Source organism: Chlamydomonas reinhardtii, chromosome 6 (assembly GCF_000002595.2).
Source record: "Chlamydomonas reinhardtii strain CC-503 cw92 mt+ chromosome 6, whole genome shotgun sequence".
Taxonomy (NCBI): Eukaryota; Viridiplantae; Chlorophyta; class Chlorophyceae; order Chlamydomonadales; family Chlamydomonadaceae; genus Chlamydomonas; species Chlamydomonas reinhardtii.
The window spans coordinates 1,319,746-1,335,181 of NC_057009.1; the positions used below are offsets into that span (position 1 = coordinate 1,319,746).

Sequence of the window (15,436 nt, forward strand, 5' to 3'; positions counted from 1 at the left end):
TAGTAAAACGAAAGAGACGCCCAAGTCGGAGCAACAGCCCCTCCCCCCAAAAAGTTCGACTGTTTGTCCGTCAAGCATCGCGCGAATGCTCAACTAAGCAGTGACTGTGGCGTACAGAATGCATGAAATGTATCAACTGAAGTTCACTTCACTGTTTGTCGGGCTGTTGGCCCCGGGGATTGTGATGTGCGCATTCACGTTCGATGTGCCTCAATATGCGCTTAGGCGCTCTGTACAGAACTGCTGCAACTCTCGCGTACTGCGGGTTATCAAGGTGAGGTTGCCAAAGTGAGCCAATGTGGCTGCCAAGATGGAGCTTCCATCAACACGAACCCTGGCCATTCGCGCTAGCATTTGCTGTCTCGAACTATTCCATTCCCGAGGCGTCGCATCGTGTTGCGGGGCGCAGTTTGGGAGTTCGGAATGCCCCCACGCCCAAACCCCACACTTTCCAAAACGCTCGGGTGGAACGTGCGGAACCCCTTGGTGTGCTTGCGCCTTCCTTGGAATGCAGGACCTGGAGGACGGGAAGTCCCTCACATTAGCGGTGGTTGGGGGCAGCTTCTCGCTCCCGGACCAGATCAAACACGAAGACGTGTGGTGAGTGTGCGGGGAACCGCCGGCTGTAGTTGCACGTGCGGACAACCACATGGGCGGGGGGCCTGGGTGGCGAGCGGGCGGGTGCGCCCCCGGAACTGCCTGCGGAGCAAGCGGCACCCAGCTGCCACATCTGAGGACCGCGGGGGTGGGCGCTGTGAGCATCTTCAACGTCATCGCCCCTCCGCATGTTGCGCGCCTACCGCATGCCACCTCCTGCAGGTTCAGCCAGCTGGTCCGCTACCTGCGGGACACCTACCCGCGCGCCAACATCACAGCCATCAACGCGGCGGTGGGCGCGTCGAACGCAGGTGTGCTAGGCGTGTGGTGCTGCAGCTGAGATGTCGTGTTGTTCATGTGCAACGGCGTGCCCGCGTGTGGTTGGGAGCTCCCCATTCGCGGCTGGGCCGCTTGCCTGCGCAGTAAAATATGCTTGGCATTGCCACCCGAATCGGTGCAGGATTTGGGTTCCTATGCCTTAGCAAGATGCTGCCTCCAACGGTACGTCGCCGGCGGGGGCGGGCTATGATGCGCTGGGATGCTGCTGGTGTGTGTGATGCACCTGGCCCGGCCGCACCCACAGTCTGCCTGCACTCCCACGCAGTGCATGCGTCAAGGGCATTCCCGGACTGCAAGTGCTCCGGGCCCGGGGCATGCCCGGCAGCACACTCCTGGTGTGTCAGCCGCGCTGCTCGTACGCACACATGCACACATGCGCACGCTGACGCAACCTATGTCCCACGCCCACACACTCCATTTGCCCTGGCACGCACACGCGTGTGTGTTACCAGGTGGACCTAGTGTTTCTGGACTATGGGCCAAATGTGGTGACGTGGAGCTGCGACATGACGGGCCAGGTGCGTGTGGGCAGACGTACTGTACTGCTTCCCTGGGACGGAGCAAGGTGGGGAGCTGATGCGCACTGCTGGTGTGCGGTTCGAGTGTGACGTGCAGTCTGCGGGGTGCCAGCGGTGCATGAGTGGCCCGGCAGTGAAGGACCGAGCTGCGCTGTCCGGTGCCATCGGCTGCCCTCAACCCACATCAACCTGCCCCCGCCCGCGCAGCACCAATACTACGAGCAACTCATTCGGCAGCTGCTGGCGTATCCAGGCAACCCGGCAGTGGTTGCCATCGAGGTGGGGTTGATTATCGACTGTGCAAGGGCTGGTGTTGCATGCAAGCATGGGCCAGCGGGCGATGGCCCCGTGCCTGTCACTTGTCAGGGTCTGTTGCCCGCTGGCCATGCCACATTACGGTAAGCATTCAGCATGTGGCGCCAACCACCCTACCTGGCTGTCTCTCCTCCTCCCGCCCCCGTGCAGCAACTGCTCCCCAACAAGAAGCCCATGTACATGTACTCGGAGGTCACGGCCAGCGCGCTGTACCGCTACTACGACATGCCCTACATCTCAGGTAGCCAAGGGCGGGGGGAGGGAGGCGGGGGAGGAGGGCACGGGCAGCTGGTTTCCGCATGTGTGCTGCAACGTGAGGGTGCATGACAACAGGCTCGGTTTGGGGCTGGGATGCTCCGGCACCCATCTCACAGTGACCACTGTGCAACGCACGCGGCGGGCGTAAGAGGAGGACGATTGTTGGGCATGGGAATAGCCTGATGTCTGCCTGCTTGTAAACGGTCAACCCCCTTCACTCTCTTTGTGCGCAACAGCATCAACCGGCATCTTCCGGCTCCAGGCGCTGAATGTCAGCGGCTTTGCGGAACACGAGATCCGCATGCCGAACCCCGTCTGGGGCTTCTGGCATTACGTGAGTGATGGGGCAGGAGGAGGAAGGAGCTTGTGCCGTGATGAATAGGTCAGCTTGGCTGTGATACTTGCTAGGCCCCCGGACCCTGTCCTAGGCAAGATGGCCTGTAGGCACCCGTGCTGGTTCTCAGGGACAATCCCCGTTGTGCTCTCTAGCTTTTGCCTCGTGTTGCTTGCCGCAGAGCCCACGAGGTCACAAGCTTATAATGGACATGGTAAGGGTGGGGAGGGCAAGCTGAAGGCTAGCTGGAGCGGTAGTTCAAGGACTTGACCTCCGCGCTGGCTTGCACAAGCATGTCTTCCTTGTCAGCGTGTGTGACGTGGCGAGACAGCTGGGGTGCACGCACCACCTATGCGCGCGTGCCCCACACCTCCGCCTCCTGCTGCCTCCCACTGCCTGCCCCCATCAGGTGGTGCACATGCTTCAGTCCGCGGCCGCCAGCAACCTGGCCGGCATATGGCCGGAGCAGCGTGATCCCTTCTGGTGCGTGCCGCCACAGGCCATAGCTCGGCAGCGGGCTGTGTGCACAGCACGCTCAAGGGGCGCTCCTCGCATCAGCAGGAGTGCGGCAGAGGGCACTTGCAAGTAGCGGGCTGCAGCGGCGGCACTTGCGAACACAAGGCCGGCTGATACGGATACGGGGCACCGCCTTTGGGGTGTCGCTTGGCGGCTAGTGCTCCGTGCCTGTACGGTTACTGCCGCACGACCTGTCATTCATTGTGCGTTGATACCGTGTGTGCAGGGTGGACGAGGTCCCGGGCGGCCGCACGCACACCACACTGCTGCCGCAGCACCCCATCAAGCAGCCGCTGCTGTGTATCATGCCGGAGGAGCTGCCCAAGTAGGTGTGACTGACGGCGCCTTGGGCCCGGCAGCAGTCCCCGGGTTACGCCTCCCGTTGTGTTTTCCATGGGGCACTACTTGCGGGAGGTGCGGCCCGCCACCGGGTGACTCCTTTCCTTGCACCGGCGCCTGTGCCCTCAGGTATGTGGAGTCCCACAAGGGCTGGGAGTTTGGAGCTGACGACCCGCGCAAGCGCAAGGTAAGCGCTTGATGTCCGGCAACCTTCTCGGGTTGCGTTTCTCCGCCCTTCGCCCTCCAATGATAGGGCTCGTCGACCGCGTACACCGATGTGTGGGGTGCAGCCCCCGCCCCCTGCCGTGGCTCTCTTTCTGCGCACACGCCCTGTATCAACCACCTGTCCCCGCCCCTGCCCCTGCCCCTCAGTTCGGCTACATCTCCTACCGGAAAAAGAACAGCAAGAAGGACAACCTGCTGCGGATCAGATGGGACCGCTCGGCCATTGGAAACAAAGTCGGGTCGACCGCGACTTCCTTCGCCCTCATCCTCGTGTACTGTAAGTGGAACCGGCGCAGCGCGCCTGATGAACCGGGCGGTGTGTGGCGCAGTGCGAGTCTCCAACACCAGACCAAGCGAGCGGGGGTCACGACATGGCGTGGCGCGGGCTGACTGCCTGCTGGCCACCGGGCCTTGACCTGCTGGATGGTGTGATCTGTGGCCTTCAATTCTCGCAAACTTGTCTCGTTGAAAAACTGTGCGCAGTGGCCTCTTACTCCGGCATGGGCAGTGCACGGCTGTCGTGCTCGGGCGGATGCTCGTGCGAGGCGCAGAACATCGATGCAACCATCTCTGACTTCTCGCTTTCCAAGGTATGGGCCGGCGTAAGGTGCAACGCGCCGCAACAGCCGCAGCCGTGAGTCCGCACGCATCCGCACAGGACAGGCGTGCTGACAGGACTGCTGACGGACTCACATACGTGTGGCTGGGGTGTCCCCGCGCGCACGTGGCCCGTCTTGTTGTCGAGTATGCTTGTAAGACTTACAATGCGAAGCCGAGAAAGCCAGCGAGCACACCCGTCTTGGGGCTTACCTGCACACAGGTCCGGCCAGTCAGTGTGAACCTGCTGCCGCCGTCCACTGGAGGTGGCGCAGACGCCGCTTGCCAGGTGCGCGAGGCGTTAATGCAGGCGCTCTACCTCGTACCGCACACGCATATCGTGACTGGCTTTGCTCATGCACGTGGAAGCTTATGCACGTGGCGTGCTCCCACACGGTATGTTCGCGGTGCCGGTCACGGGATGCTTGCGCTCACCCGCCTCATGCGCCCCGCGCTGGTCCCCACGTGCCGCCTCGCCTCTCCAGGTGGAGGTGGTGAACACCAGCCCGGGCGGCAAGCATGCCAAGTTCAAGGTGCGGCGGGGGGCCACCTCCTGCAGCGTGGGCGTGCGGTGCCTCGTGTCCATGTGCATGCGGGTGGTGTGGCCTCGCACAGGTTTGCTTTGTGAGATTGATGCGCCGGTCGTGTGCCCCGTGTGCTTGTCATGTCCTGTCGTCTCGTTTTCACACTGGTGCAATGGCGCTTCATTACTGGACACCCACATCACGTCGATCAACCCAATCGGACGCCGTGCGGAAAACATGTGTGTTTATGATGGCGCAGGTCACAGGCTTCGTGCTCGCCGAGATGTACCCCGGCAGGGAGAAGGAGATCGGAAAGGTTGCGTTCATGAACCACGAAGGTACGCGTGCGATAGCCAAGGGTGGTCGGGACACTAGTGCAAGGCGCGTCGGCCGCACGTGAGGGCATGTCAGGGGCTAGCCGGGCTCGCGTAGGAAGGGGTACTTTGGAGGTGGTAAGGCCGACGGTGTAGCTAGCTGCTAGCGCCTGTGCGCCGTTCAATCACGCCGTTGCTTGCTGTCACGCGTAATGGCTGATCAGAGATGGCAAGCCTACGGCATGGCGGCTCCCGGTAATTTTCGCGCGGTGCTGCAATTTCCATCCCTTTACAGGTGGTGTGAGGTCAGCGACAGTGAACTAGTAGCAGTAGGCTGTGATGTTGTGTACAACACCACATGGTCTTGGGGCAACATACAGGCACTTATGGCCTTCGTGTGGGGTTTGGGCAGCGGGTAGCACTTTCCAGCTGTTTCCTGAGGGGAGCAAACTACAAGGAGCGCGCTAAAGTGGAGTGGGCAGCGACGTGCATCACGTCAAGTCGGGAGCTGGGTCCGGGTTGTAGACCGCGGGTATGGATCATCTCGCAGTATTCATCTGATGGCGTGAACTAGCACTCTCGCCTCGCCAGCAGGGGCCACTTCCGCATTGCAAACAGAACCAACGGGATTGTGCATGACGTACAACTGAGCTTTCGTGTTTGAAGAGAAGAAGTATGAACGGGGTTTCCCTGTGACGGTATGTGGTGCGTTTGTTCCAACGCAGGCAAAACAGGAAGTGATCAGTACCGTATTCTTGCGTTACCGGGGTAGGGTAGGCAGGTAGGCAGGTAGTTGCAGGCATTTCCGACCTCACGAGGCGTGAGGGGCCAGTGGGCCCCGGGACGCATCTTGCAGTGGGGCATAGCAGTGGGGGGCTCGGAGCTGATGGGCAGGTAAGGCGATGGGGGTGGGGTGGCGGCGGTGGCGGTGGGGGTGGTGGTGGCGGTGGTGGTACGTGGGCCCGTAGTCGGCTGCGTTGTAGCAGACCCGCCGGGTGGCTGACACGGGCAGGCGATTGAGGTGATGGGTGGGACGGCACGGGTTCGGGGTTGTGAGGAGCGTGATCACTGATACTGAGCAGGTGACCACAACGGCACAATTCGGATGGAGGTGGCCGCAGTACACTGCGGCACTGGACTGACACGGCATGGGGCGAAATCTGGGACCGACTGACATGCTGGTAGCTTGGGTGGGGGGCCCGGTGTGGACCGCATGTACTGTGCACGGGATTTGTCTGCGCTGCACGTGACCAAACGGCACACCACGGTACATACAAAAGGTTCACCATTAATGCACAGGTGACTGCATAAGCTGATTCTGCTGCTTCCAGCAAGCGCGCAGGCTGAGGTGTCTAGGTAGCGGTCCGCGGTGGGGCTGGCAGGGCATGCGTAGCGGCATGACAAGTAGTGCGGCTGTTGACAACTGTGCTGCGTCTGGCTGCGGTTGGCTCTGCTGTGGCATCGGGATTGCTCGGCATCTGATTTGGCTATGTGCCTGTGGAAACCGACCCCGGCTAAGTCCGTGGAGGGGCTCAGCCCCTTTTCCTGTGACCGGAGAACACTTGTCAGTAAGCCGCAGTAGTGTGTCAGCGCAAGACAGCCGTGTGCACTCCACCTCTTCCTCCGCACGCTCCTGGCACGTGGCTCAACACCGTACAGCACTTATAAGCGAGTTTAAGATCAACGTGTGCAATCCGGCGTTCAACCAGCCGCTCACTCCTGCCCTGCCGTTGCAGATTGTTTGCCATCTGCTGGGGTTTGGGAATTAGCTGCACCCTACGGGACTTCACCAACCTGCCTTAACACTGTTCCATCGCACTTCCATGCTTGCGTCCGCCTCGCAGAGATGAAACCATACTTTGTGTTCGCGTCAGCGCAGCAGTGCCATCCAATTCCGTCAAATGCCAGAGTCACAGCGCCCTCGAGCATGCTGCGTGTGCGTTACTTACTTGTGACAAGTCAGCCAAGCGACATGCACGCACAGACGCGATCTGCCCAGCACCTGAGCCATGCCTGAGCCGCCACGTCCCTACCCCCACGCACCCCAGCAAGCCACCTGGCCGTTTAGCCATGTGCCCATGCCTGAGCCATGCCCACGCCGCCTGAAAGGCTGAACCGAGCTACCTAATGGTACTCATAAACCTCCTCGTACGAGCTCGTATCACACCCGCGTGTACTCCGCCCAGCCTCCTCCGCGGCCACCACCACTGCGGCAGCCGCTCAGGCTGTGCAGCAAGCGAGGCCGCCGGTCCGCCAGCAGTGCGGCCCGCGCTGCTGAGCCACACCCGCCGCCATTCCCAAGAGCCGTCATACAGTATCGCATCTGCTGTCGCCGACACAGCTTGGTGCAGCCCGTTCAGGTGCACGCCCCGCACGCCTCCCGACTTGGCACGCACCTTGCCTCACCCTGTGCATCGTGTGTCCATGTCCCCGGACACATCTCTTACGTTGACTCCAGCCCCCTTTCCTCTCTTGCCGCACTAGGAGTGGCCGCCGGGGTACCACCAAGGCAACAGTGCGGCCCGCTGCTGCGCCACACCTGCTGAGCCGCAACCTAGGACCGTCAATCCTCTGCTCTGCGCTTCCGCGCTTGCCCTCCCACAGACCTCGCTGCTGCAACAGCAGCTAGATACGCGGCAGCCTTCACCTCCGCCTCTGCGGTGGCAGCATGTACGGCCGCCTGAGCGGCTTCGGCCGCGGCCGCAGCTGCAGACGCAGCAGCAGCCGCGGCGGCTGCAGCTGCGTCTGCCTCGGCGCGTGCTGCCTCTACACCCCTGAGGGCGGCAAGCAGTTCGGCCAGCGGGTCAGGCGCGGACTGCTGTGAGGGCAGCGGCCCGGACCCCGCCGACAGACTCCCGGCTGCTCCTCCTTCCGCTGCCCGCCGTTCTCCGCCATCGTCCTCCTCCTCCGCCCGCTTACCGCCTCTCTGCTCCGCCGCCACCACCGCAGGCGGGGTCGCGGCCGCTGCTCCACCACTGCCACTGCTGCCGCCGACGCCGTCCCAACTTGTCGCATAACCCGCCTCCACCGTCTCCCCGGTATCACCAAGCCCCGGAGTGACTGCTGCAGCCGGCGCCGGGGCTGCGATCGCGTGCCCATGCCCCATTCCGCCTGGCCTCTGCTGTGGTGGCGGCAGCTGAGCGGCGGCTGGCTCCACGTACCCCTGCGGCGGCGGCGGCGGGGCCAGCCGGTCGGGTGCGGCAGGCGGGCTCCTAGCGGGAGCCGCAGCGGCAGCGCTGGTGGCCACCGGGACGGCGCCTCCCCCACCACGGCTTGCGTCCGGCCCTGCCGTCGCCGCCTGCCATTGGTGGTCCGCGATGGCCATTGGGTGCTGCAAGGCGCCGTCGCTGCCAACGCCGCCGGGGCTGGGGCTGGTGGCAGCGGAAGTAGAGACCATTGGCGGTGGCGGCGGCGGCGGCGCCTGCTGATGAGTGGCAGCCGCCGGCACGCCATCCGCGGGGCCCGACACGACCGTCTCAATTGCTGCTGCCCTCTCGGCTTTGCTGTCGCTGTCGCTACGGCCGCCCCGCCTCAGCACCGTCACCTCCAGCGTCCGACTGGTCTCGTCATAGCCCTTCAACTGCAACCGAGATCCCTTCCCCAGGCCCAAACGCTGGTTGAGCCTGGAGCAGCTGATGTACCAAGTGTGTGCCCCTGGCCTATGCAGGCACAGCGACCCGCTGAACTGGTCCGTGATGGCGCCCGTGTCGGGATCGAGCACGGCGATGGTGAGCGGGTAGGGGCGGCCCGTGTTGGTGACGAGGTGCTGGATTGCAGTCAGCCTCTCTTTGCCAATGGCACCAGTCAGGGCGGCTTTGCCCCAACAGGTGCCATTGGATGTCAGCCGTACCGCTGCTGGGATGCCGCCAGCGCCGCCGGTGCTGCTGCCGCTAGCGCTGCTGCTGCTGCTGCTGCTGCTGCTGCTAGCGCTGTTGCTGTTGCTAGCCCTGCTGCTGTTGCTAGCGCTGTTGCTGTTACTGCCCTGCCCGCCGGCCGACACCAACTCCACCACTAGCGTGTGGCCATCGGTATCAAAGCCGCGCAGCCGCAGTGCGGCCCCCGGACGCAGCTGCAGCCGCCGCGCAAATGAGCTGCCATGCGTGCGGTCATAGATTTTCAGACGCGGACAGGGTGGCCCTTTTGTTGTTCTGTCGGGCACATGTCCTCTGAGCGCTCCCCGGAAGCGCGCCGTGATTGTCCCCTCCTGGGCGTCGAACAGCGCAATGGGCTGGTCGTAGGGCCGCTCACGGAGGGAGCGCCGGATGTCATCTAGCCGCTCGGGGCCGTAGACCTGCTGTAGCGCGCCGAGGCCGATCCAGTCGTAGTTATTGTCCATTCGCATGGTCAGCTGCTGCGCAATACTGTTGCCAGTGCTGCTGCTGGTGTCAATGAGCGTGGTGACAGCAGCTGCACCAGGGCCGCTGTTAACACTGCCGCCAGCGCAAGGGTGCACCTCCTGCACCTTAAGCATCGCTGCTGCCGCCGCTGCCGGCGCCGCCGCCTGAAGTTCCAGGGCCCCAGCACCCGAAGCTGTTGCGGGGCCAGCAGCAGCAGCGGCAGTAGCGGCCGGGACCACACCTGTGGTGCGGCCTGCTGCCGCTGCTACCTGCCGTTGGCGGTCCGTGGCGGTGGTTGAGTGCTGAGGAGGTGGAGCTCCGCCGCCGGCGGAGCTGCGGCTGGGGCTGGCGGCAGCGGAGCCGGCGTGCAGAGGCGGCGGCGGCGGCGCCTCAGTACCAGCCGCCTTGGCGCCAGCCGCCGTACCAGCCCCTTCACTGCAGGTGTACACTGCCGCTGGCCGCTCCCTGCTGCTGCCGCCGCTCCGCCTTAGGACTGTCACCTCCAGCGTCCGACTGGCCCCGTCATAGCGCCGCAGCAGCAGCTCATCTCCTGGCCACAGGCGCTGGTGCCTGTTGAGCTTGGCGCAACTGATTAAAGGTGCTGCACAGCTTGTACTCATCTTCAGGCGCAGTGTCCCGCTGTAGCGGTCCGTGACAACGCTCGTGTCCGGATCGAGCACAGCGATGGTGAGCGGGTAGGGGCGGCCCGTGTCCGCGATGAGGCGCTCCATCTCCCGCAGCGTCTCCTCCCCAATGGCACCACTTATGGCGGCCTTGCCACGCCAGCTGCCACTGGATGCCAGCCGTACCGCTGCTGGTATGCCGCTGCCGCCACCGCCACTGACCTGCCCGCCCGCCGACACCAACTCCACCACTAGCGTGTGGCCATCGGTGTCAAAGCCGCGCAGCCGCAGCAACGCCCCCGGGCGTAGCTGCAGCAGCCGCGCAAACAAGTAGGCTGACCACAACAGCGGCGCATCCGTGCGGTCGTAGATTTTCAGACGCGGACTGGGTGGCCCCTTACATGTGCTGTCGGGCACATGTCCTCTGAGCGCTCCTCGGTAGCGTGCCGTAATCCTTCCGTCCTGGGCGTCGAACAGCGCAATGGGCTGGTCGTAGGGCCGCTCAAGGAGGGAGCGCCGGATGTCGTCTAGCCGCTCGGGGCCGTAGACCTGCTGCAGAGCGCGAAGGCCAATCCAGACGCCACACGCGTCCAGCCGCATGGTCGCCTCCATCGCGGTACTGTTGCCAGTGCTGCTGCTGGTGTTGACAGGTGCGGTGCCAGCAGCTGGGGCGGTGCCAGCAGCTGGGGCGGTGCCAGCAGCTGGGGCGGTGCCAGCAGCTGGGGCGGGGCTGCTGCTGCCGCGACCGCTGCCGCGACTGCTGGCGTCGCTGCCGCCAGCGCCAGACTGCCTTTCCCGCGCCTCAAGCCCTGCTGTCGCTATAGCGATTGGCGCCGAAGCCAGACCTCCAACGCCCCAAGCACTTGAACCTGATTGCTCCTTGCTAGCCAGCTGCTGCCCCAGGCCTCCCTGGCCGCTCCGAGCCGGCGCCGCCCACAGCTCCGGGGGCCGCTGACCGCCACGGCCCTTGCGCACCACCGCCACTAGCGCCGCCTCTCCGGACGCCAGGCACAGCACTGACGCCAGGCCGGCGCATCGCAACACGCAGCTGCCCACTTCAGGTGATGCGGCTGAGACGCTGCCTGCCAGGCCCTCGGCTGGAGCACCCGCCGCGAACACACGCACATCGCAGCCCGCCGCCAGCTGCTCCTCCCCGTCCTCCTGCCCCTGCTGCAGCTGCAGGTCTTGGAGCAGGCCAGGGTCGGCGGAGGTGAAGACGCCGCCTGCCCAGGTGAACGGGTGCGCTTCGGGCACAGAGCTGGCATCATCGAAGCTGTTGCCGCTGCGCCGGCCACCATCTAAACCGCCCCCGTCGCCGGGGCCTGCGGGCCGCTGCCGTGGGTCGCCGCCACCCTGTGCGCACGAGCGCAGCCCACGCCCTCTGCTACTGCTGCTGCCGCAATCGCCTCCGCCGCCGCTACGTCCGCCTGTGCCGCTGCTGAAACTCCGCCAGCGTCGCAGACGTGGGTCAGTGTTGCCGGCCTGCAACAGCGAACAGTGAACAAAGGGGTCGGCGGGACAGGATGGCCGTGCTTCGTTCTCCATAGCAATTCTACCTTGACAAGAGGTGTCTACAAAGCAACAGCAGCAGGCAAACGCAAGACGGGGCAGCGCGAGGCACTCACCGGCGAGCCGCGGCCGACACCACGAGATGCAGCGGCCGCGACTGTGCTCGCAAAGCCCGTGGTGCCCGAGGCAGCTGCAGCAGCTGAATAATCGTCGTTGGCAAGCTGCTGTGAAGAGCTAACAAGAAGCGGCGGGAAGGAGCCGCGGCGCGCGAGTGTAGCCGCAGCCGTGAGCGGCCGCTCGATCAGCCTGCAGGCGTGCCTGCAGGCGCCCAGCCGCCCCGCCACCGGCCCCGCGAAATGCAGGCCATGAGAGCTGCAGGAGGCCATGCGGGCTGCCTCGTGTTGCGTGCGAGCCTGCTACTCGGGGACTACACGGGAACGCGTCTGGGCAAACAGGCAGGTGCATCCATGCGAACGGGCCGCAACGTGCAATTTACGGTGGCAGCATCATAGCACTGCATAGTACTGCGTCTGTCATCGCGGACGCAGTGACCATGACGGGCTGCATGTCGGGCACGCACCTCGCGACTCGCCATGCAGCCCGCGCCCGGTCACCCTCCCCACTCCCGATGAGCTTTCTGCCTGATCTCCCATTCCGTCCACAAACGTGCTGCCACTACTTGCAGCATGTGTCCATGCATTCTCATCCCCCAACCCCGGGTACACGCACATGCACGTGCCCGTATCGCACAACTGTGAACAACTCAACCTGCCCAGTGCGCCTCATCTCCTCCCTGGCCGCCGCACACATGCCGGCACCGCGTCACGGTGCGTATCTCCTCCCCCCGAGCTCTCCTGGCGCAAAGCCTACCTGACTCTAGAGGCATGCACGGGCTTGCTCAGGCCACTGCAGGGCTACCGCCGTGCCGCGGTGCAGCAAGCGTGTGCGTTGTGGCCTCTGCACGCACAGGCGGCCAGTTTTGTGTGCAACCACACATACACACATGCATACCAACGCAACGTCAGGTCTCTGCCAGTGCCTGAGCAGCCCCGACCTCAGCCATCCTGTTGCCTAGCCTTGAACCTGCGCTGCTGCGCCATAAGCCATCATTCAACATCCTGAGTTGTTGCTGCACCAGCTCGCTACCAGCGCCGCGCAACCCGTACGGTGGCACCGCCGCCCCATGCAACGGGAATCAATCCCCGAGCCTCCCGAGCCTGCTCCCCAGCCCCCACTGCTGAGGCTACACCAGGAGTGGTCACCGGGCCACCGCCGGCAGCACGTGTCTCCGGCTGAGCGACACCCGCTGCAGAACCTAGGGCCGCCAATCCACAACCTCCTACATGTAAGGGCATTCTCTTGGTGCAAACCCACCCAGCCCGCCAGCCGTGCGGCCCGCGCTGCTGAGCCACACCCGCCGCCATTCCCAAGAGCCGTCATACAGTATCGCATCTGCTGTCGCCGACACAGCTTGCGGTGCAGCCCATTCAGGCGCACGCCCCGCACGCCGGCACGCACCTTGCCATGTCCCCGAACACCTCTTACGTTAACCTCCAGCCCCCTTTCCTCTCTTGCCGCACTAGGAGCGGCCGCCGGGGTACCACTGCCAGCAGTGCGGCCCGCTGCTGCGCCACACCTGCTGAGCCGCAACCTAGGACCGTCAATCCTCTGCTCTGCACTTCCGCGCTTGCCCTCCTAAAGGCCTCGCTGGTGCAACAGCAGCTAGATACGCGGCAGCCTTCACCTCCGCCTCTGCGGTGGCAGCATTTACGGCCGCCTGAGCGGCTTCGGCCGCGGCCGCAGACGCAGCAGCCGCGGTTGCTGCTACGTCTGCCTCGGCGCGTGCTGCCTCTACACCCCTGAGGGCGGCAAGCACGTCGGCCAGGGGGTCAGGCGCGGACTGCTGTGAGGGCAGCGGCCCGGACCCCGCCGACAAACGCCCGGCTGCTCCTCCTTCCGCTGCCCGCCGTTCTCCGCCATCATCCTCCTCCTCCGCCCGCTTACCGCCTATCTGCTCCGCCACCACGGGTACAAGCGGCGTCACGACCGCTCCACCACCGCCACTGCTGCCGCCGCTGCCACTGTCCCTGCTCGCTGCAGCACCCGCCTCTACCGCCGCCCCGGCATCATCAAGCCTCAGGCTGGCTGCTGCAGCCGGCGCCGGGGCTGAGACCGCGTGCCCATGGCCCATCCCGCCCGCCCCCTGCTGTGGTGGCGGCAGCTGAGCGGCGGCTGGCTCCACGTACCCCTGCGGCGGCGGCGGCGGGGCCAGCCGGTCGGGTGCGGCAGGCGGGCTCCGGGCGGGGCCAGCAGCGGCAGCGCTGGTGGCCGCCGGGACGGCGCCTCCCCCACCACGGCTTGCGGCCGGCCCTGCCGTCGCCGCCTGCCATTGGTGGTCCGCAATGGCCATTGGGTAGTGCGAGGCGCCGTCGCTGCCAACGCCGCTGGGGCTGGGGCTGGCGGCGGCTGAACTAGAGACCATTGGCGGTGGCGGCGGCGGCGGTGCCTGCTGATGAGTGGCAGCCGCCGCCACGCCAGCCGCGGGGCCAGACACGTCCTTCCCAATTGCTGCTGACCTCTCGGCTTTGCTGTCGCTGTCGCCCTCGCGACGGCCGCCCCGCCTCAGCACCGTCACCTCCAGCGTCCGACTGGCCTCGTCAAAGCGCCGCAGCAGCAGTTGCGCGCCCTTCCGCAAGGCCAAGCGCCGCTTGAGCTTGCTACAAGCGATGTAGGGTGACAAGAAAGGCCCATCCCTCTGCAGCCTCAGCGCCCCGCTGAAGCGGCCCGTGATGGCGCCCGTGTCGGGATCGACCACGGCGATGGTGAGCGGGTAGGGGCGGCCCGTGTTGGTGACGAGGTGCTGGATTTCACTCAGCCTCTCTTTGCCAATGGCACCAGTCAGGGCGGCTTTGCCCCAACAGGTGCCATTGGATGTCAGCCGTACCGCTGCTGGGATGCCGCCACCGCCGCCGGTGCTGCTGTTGCTAGTGCTGCTGCTGCTGCAGCTGCTAGCGCTGTTGCTGTTGCTAGCGCTGCTGCTGTTGCTAGCGCTGTTGTTGTTGCTAGTGCTGTTGCTGTTACTGCCCTGCTCGCCCGCCGACACCAACTCCACCACTAGCGTGTGGCCATCGGTGTCAAAGCCGCGCAGCCGCAGTGCGGCCCCCGGACGCAGCTGCAGCCGCTGTGCAAATGAGTTGCCAGATCGCGACTGCAGTGCGAGATCGTAGATGCGCAGGCGTGGCTGGTGTGGTAAGCATTGAGACTTCCAGCGATCCAGACGTGCTTTCAGCGCTCCTCGGTAGCGCGCCGTAATCCTCCCGTCCTGGGCGTCGAACAGCGCAATGGGCTGGTCGTAGGGCCGCTCACAGAGAGAGCGCCGGATGTCGCCTAGCCGCTCGGGGCCGTAGACCTGCTGCAGAGCGCGGAGGCCGGACCAGTCGTAGTTCGTGTCCATTCGCATGGTCAGCTGCTGCGCGGTGCGGTTCCCGGAACCTGGCTGCTGTTCGCCGTCTACGCGATCGGAGACATCCCGTCCGCCTGGGTCGCTGCCGCGACTCCGCGGGAAGCGCAGCTGCCGCTTGGTCCGCCGCAGTGGGTCGGCGTCGCCGGCCTGTAGCAGCAAACAGTGAACGAGGGGCGGCGGACAGGTTGGCCGGAATTCTTACCAGTAATAATAAACGAATGCCTAAACAGCAACTGAGAGCAAAGCCACAACGCGAGGCACTCACCGGCGAGCGGAGGCCGACACCATGGTTTGCAGCGGCTGCGACTGTGCTCGCAAAGCAACAGCTGCGGCCCATGGCTGCTGCAGCAGCTGACCCACTACCAAAGACCAGCCGTTCGGAGCTAACAACAAGCGGCGGGAAGGAGCCGCGGCGCGAGAGTGCAGAGGGCGGCCGCCCGAGCAGCCTGCAGGCGCCCGGCCGCCCCGCCACCGGCCCCGCCGCCGGCCCCGCCAGATAATGCTGGCCATGGGAGCTGCAGGAAGCCATGCAGCCCAGTGTCGCGTGCTGCTGCCGGAGGTCACGCGGAGACGCGTTTCGGCGACAGGGGCTTTATCATCCCGCGGCAAAGTAAGAACGCGATGAAAT

At 65.0% G+C, this 15,436-nt stretch overlaps 3 protein-coding genes across 3 annotated transcripts; 1 reads left to right on the forward strand and 2 right to left on the reverse strand.

Moving 5' to 3' along the window:
• The first annotated feature begins 17 nt into the window (after positions 1–17).
• Positions 18–6,399, forward strand: CHLRE_06g258500v5 (uncharacterized protein). Its single transcript, XM_043062746.1, has 18 exons — positions 18–274; positions 515–600; positions 820–908; positions 1,058–1,098; positions 1,389–1,454; positions 1,662–1,733; positions 1,920–2,010; positions 2,264–2,361; positions 2,543–2,575; positions 2,771–2,844; positions 3,104–3,202; positions 3,346–3,403; positions 3,589–3,718; positions 3,925–4,031; positions 4,262–4,327; positions 4,524–4,571; positions 4,822–4,900; positions 5,172–6,399. Exons 1-18 carry the CDS (start codon positions 128–130, stop codon positions 5,198–5,200), a joined length of 1,413 nt encoding a protein of 470 aa, XP_042923452.1. The 5' UTR covers positions 18–127; the 3' UTR covers positions 5,201–6,399.
• Positions 6,400–6,431: 32 nt separating this feature from the next.
• CHLRE_06g258550v5 (uncharacterized protein) lies at positions 6,432–11,817 on the reverse strand. The gene is made up of 3 exons (XM_043062747.1): positions 11,462–11,817; positions 9,455–11,318; positions 6,432–9,406 (listed from the first exon to the last, which is right to left on the reverse strand). The coding sequence occupies exons 1-3, from the start codon at positions 11,729–11,731 to the stop codon at positions 7,440–7,442; spliced, it is 4,101 nt and encodes a 1,366-aa protein (XP_042923453.1). The 5' UTR covers positions 11,732–11,817; the 3' UTR covers positions 6,432–7,439.
• Positions 11,818–11,981: 164 nt separating this feature from the next.
• CHLRE_06g258566v5 (uncharacterized protein) lies at positions 11,982–15,407 on the reverse strand. The gene is made up of 2 exons (XM_043062748.1): positions 15,074–15,407; positions 11,982–14,955 (listed from the first exon to the last, which is right to left on the reverse strand). The coding sequence occupies exon 2, from the start codon at positions 14,803–14,805 to the stop codon at positions 13,006–13,008; it is 1,800 nt and encodes a 599-aa protein (XP_042923454.1). The 5' UTR covers positions 14,806–14,955; positions 15,074–15,407; the 3' UTR covers positions 11,982–13,005.
• Positions 15,408–15,436: the final 29 nt, after the last annotated feature.

Excerpts from the sequence above, each read along its gene's own strand:
- CHLRE_06g258500v5 (XM_043062746.1), top strand. The coding sequence starts at position 128 with ATGTATCAACTGAAGTTCACTTCACTGTTTGTCGGGCTGTTGGCCCCG. Across the intron at positions 3,404-3,588 it reads ACGACCCGCGCAAGCGCAAG|TTCGGCTACATCTCCTACCG; the intron begins GTAAGCGCTTGA and ends CCTGCCCCTCAG. Across the intron at positions 4,032-4,261 it reads CTGACTTCTCGCTTTCCAAG|GTCCGGCCAGTCAGTGTGAA; the intron begins GTATGGGCCGGC and ends ACCTGCACACAG.
- CHLRE_06g258550v5 (XM_043062747.1), bottom strand. The coding sequence starts at position 11,731 with ATGGCCTCCTGCAGCTCTCATGGCCTGCATTTCGCGGGGCCGGTGGCG. Across the intron at positions 11,319-11,461 it reads GTGTCGGCCGCGGCTCGCCG|GCCGGCAACACTGACCCACG; the intron begins GTGAGTGCCTCG and ends TCGCTGTTGCAG. Across the intron at positions 9,407-9,454 it reads GGCAGCAGGCCGCACCACAG|CTTCGGGTGCTGGGGCCCTG; the intron begins GTGTGGTCCCGG and ends GCCCCGCAACAG.
- CHLRE_06g258566v5 (XM_043062748.1), bottom strand. The coding sequence starts at position 14,805 with ATGCGAATGGACACGAACTACGACTGGTCCGGCCTCCGCGCTCTGCAG.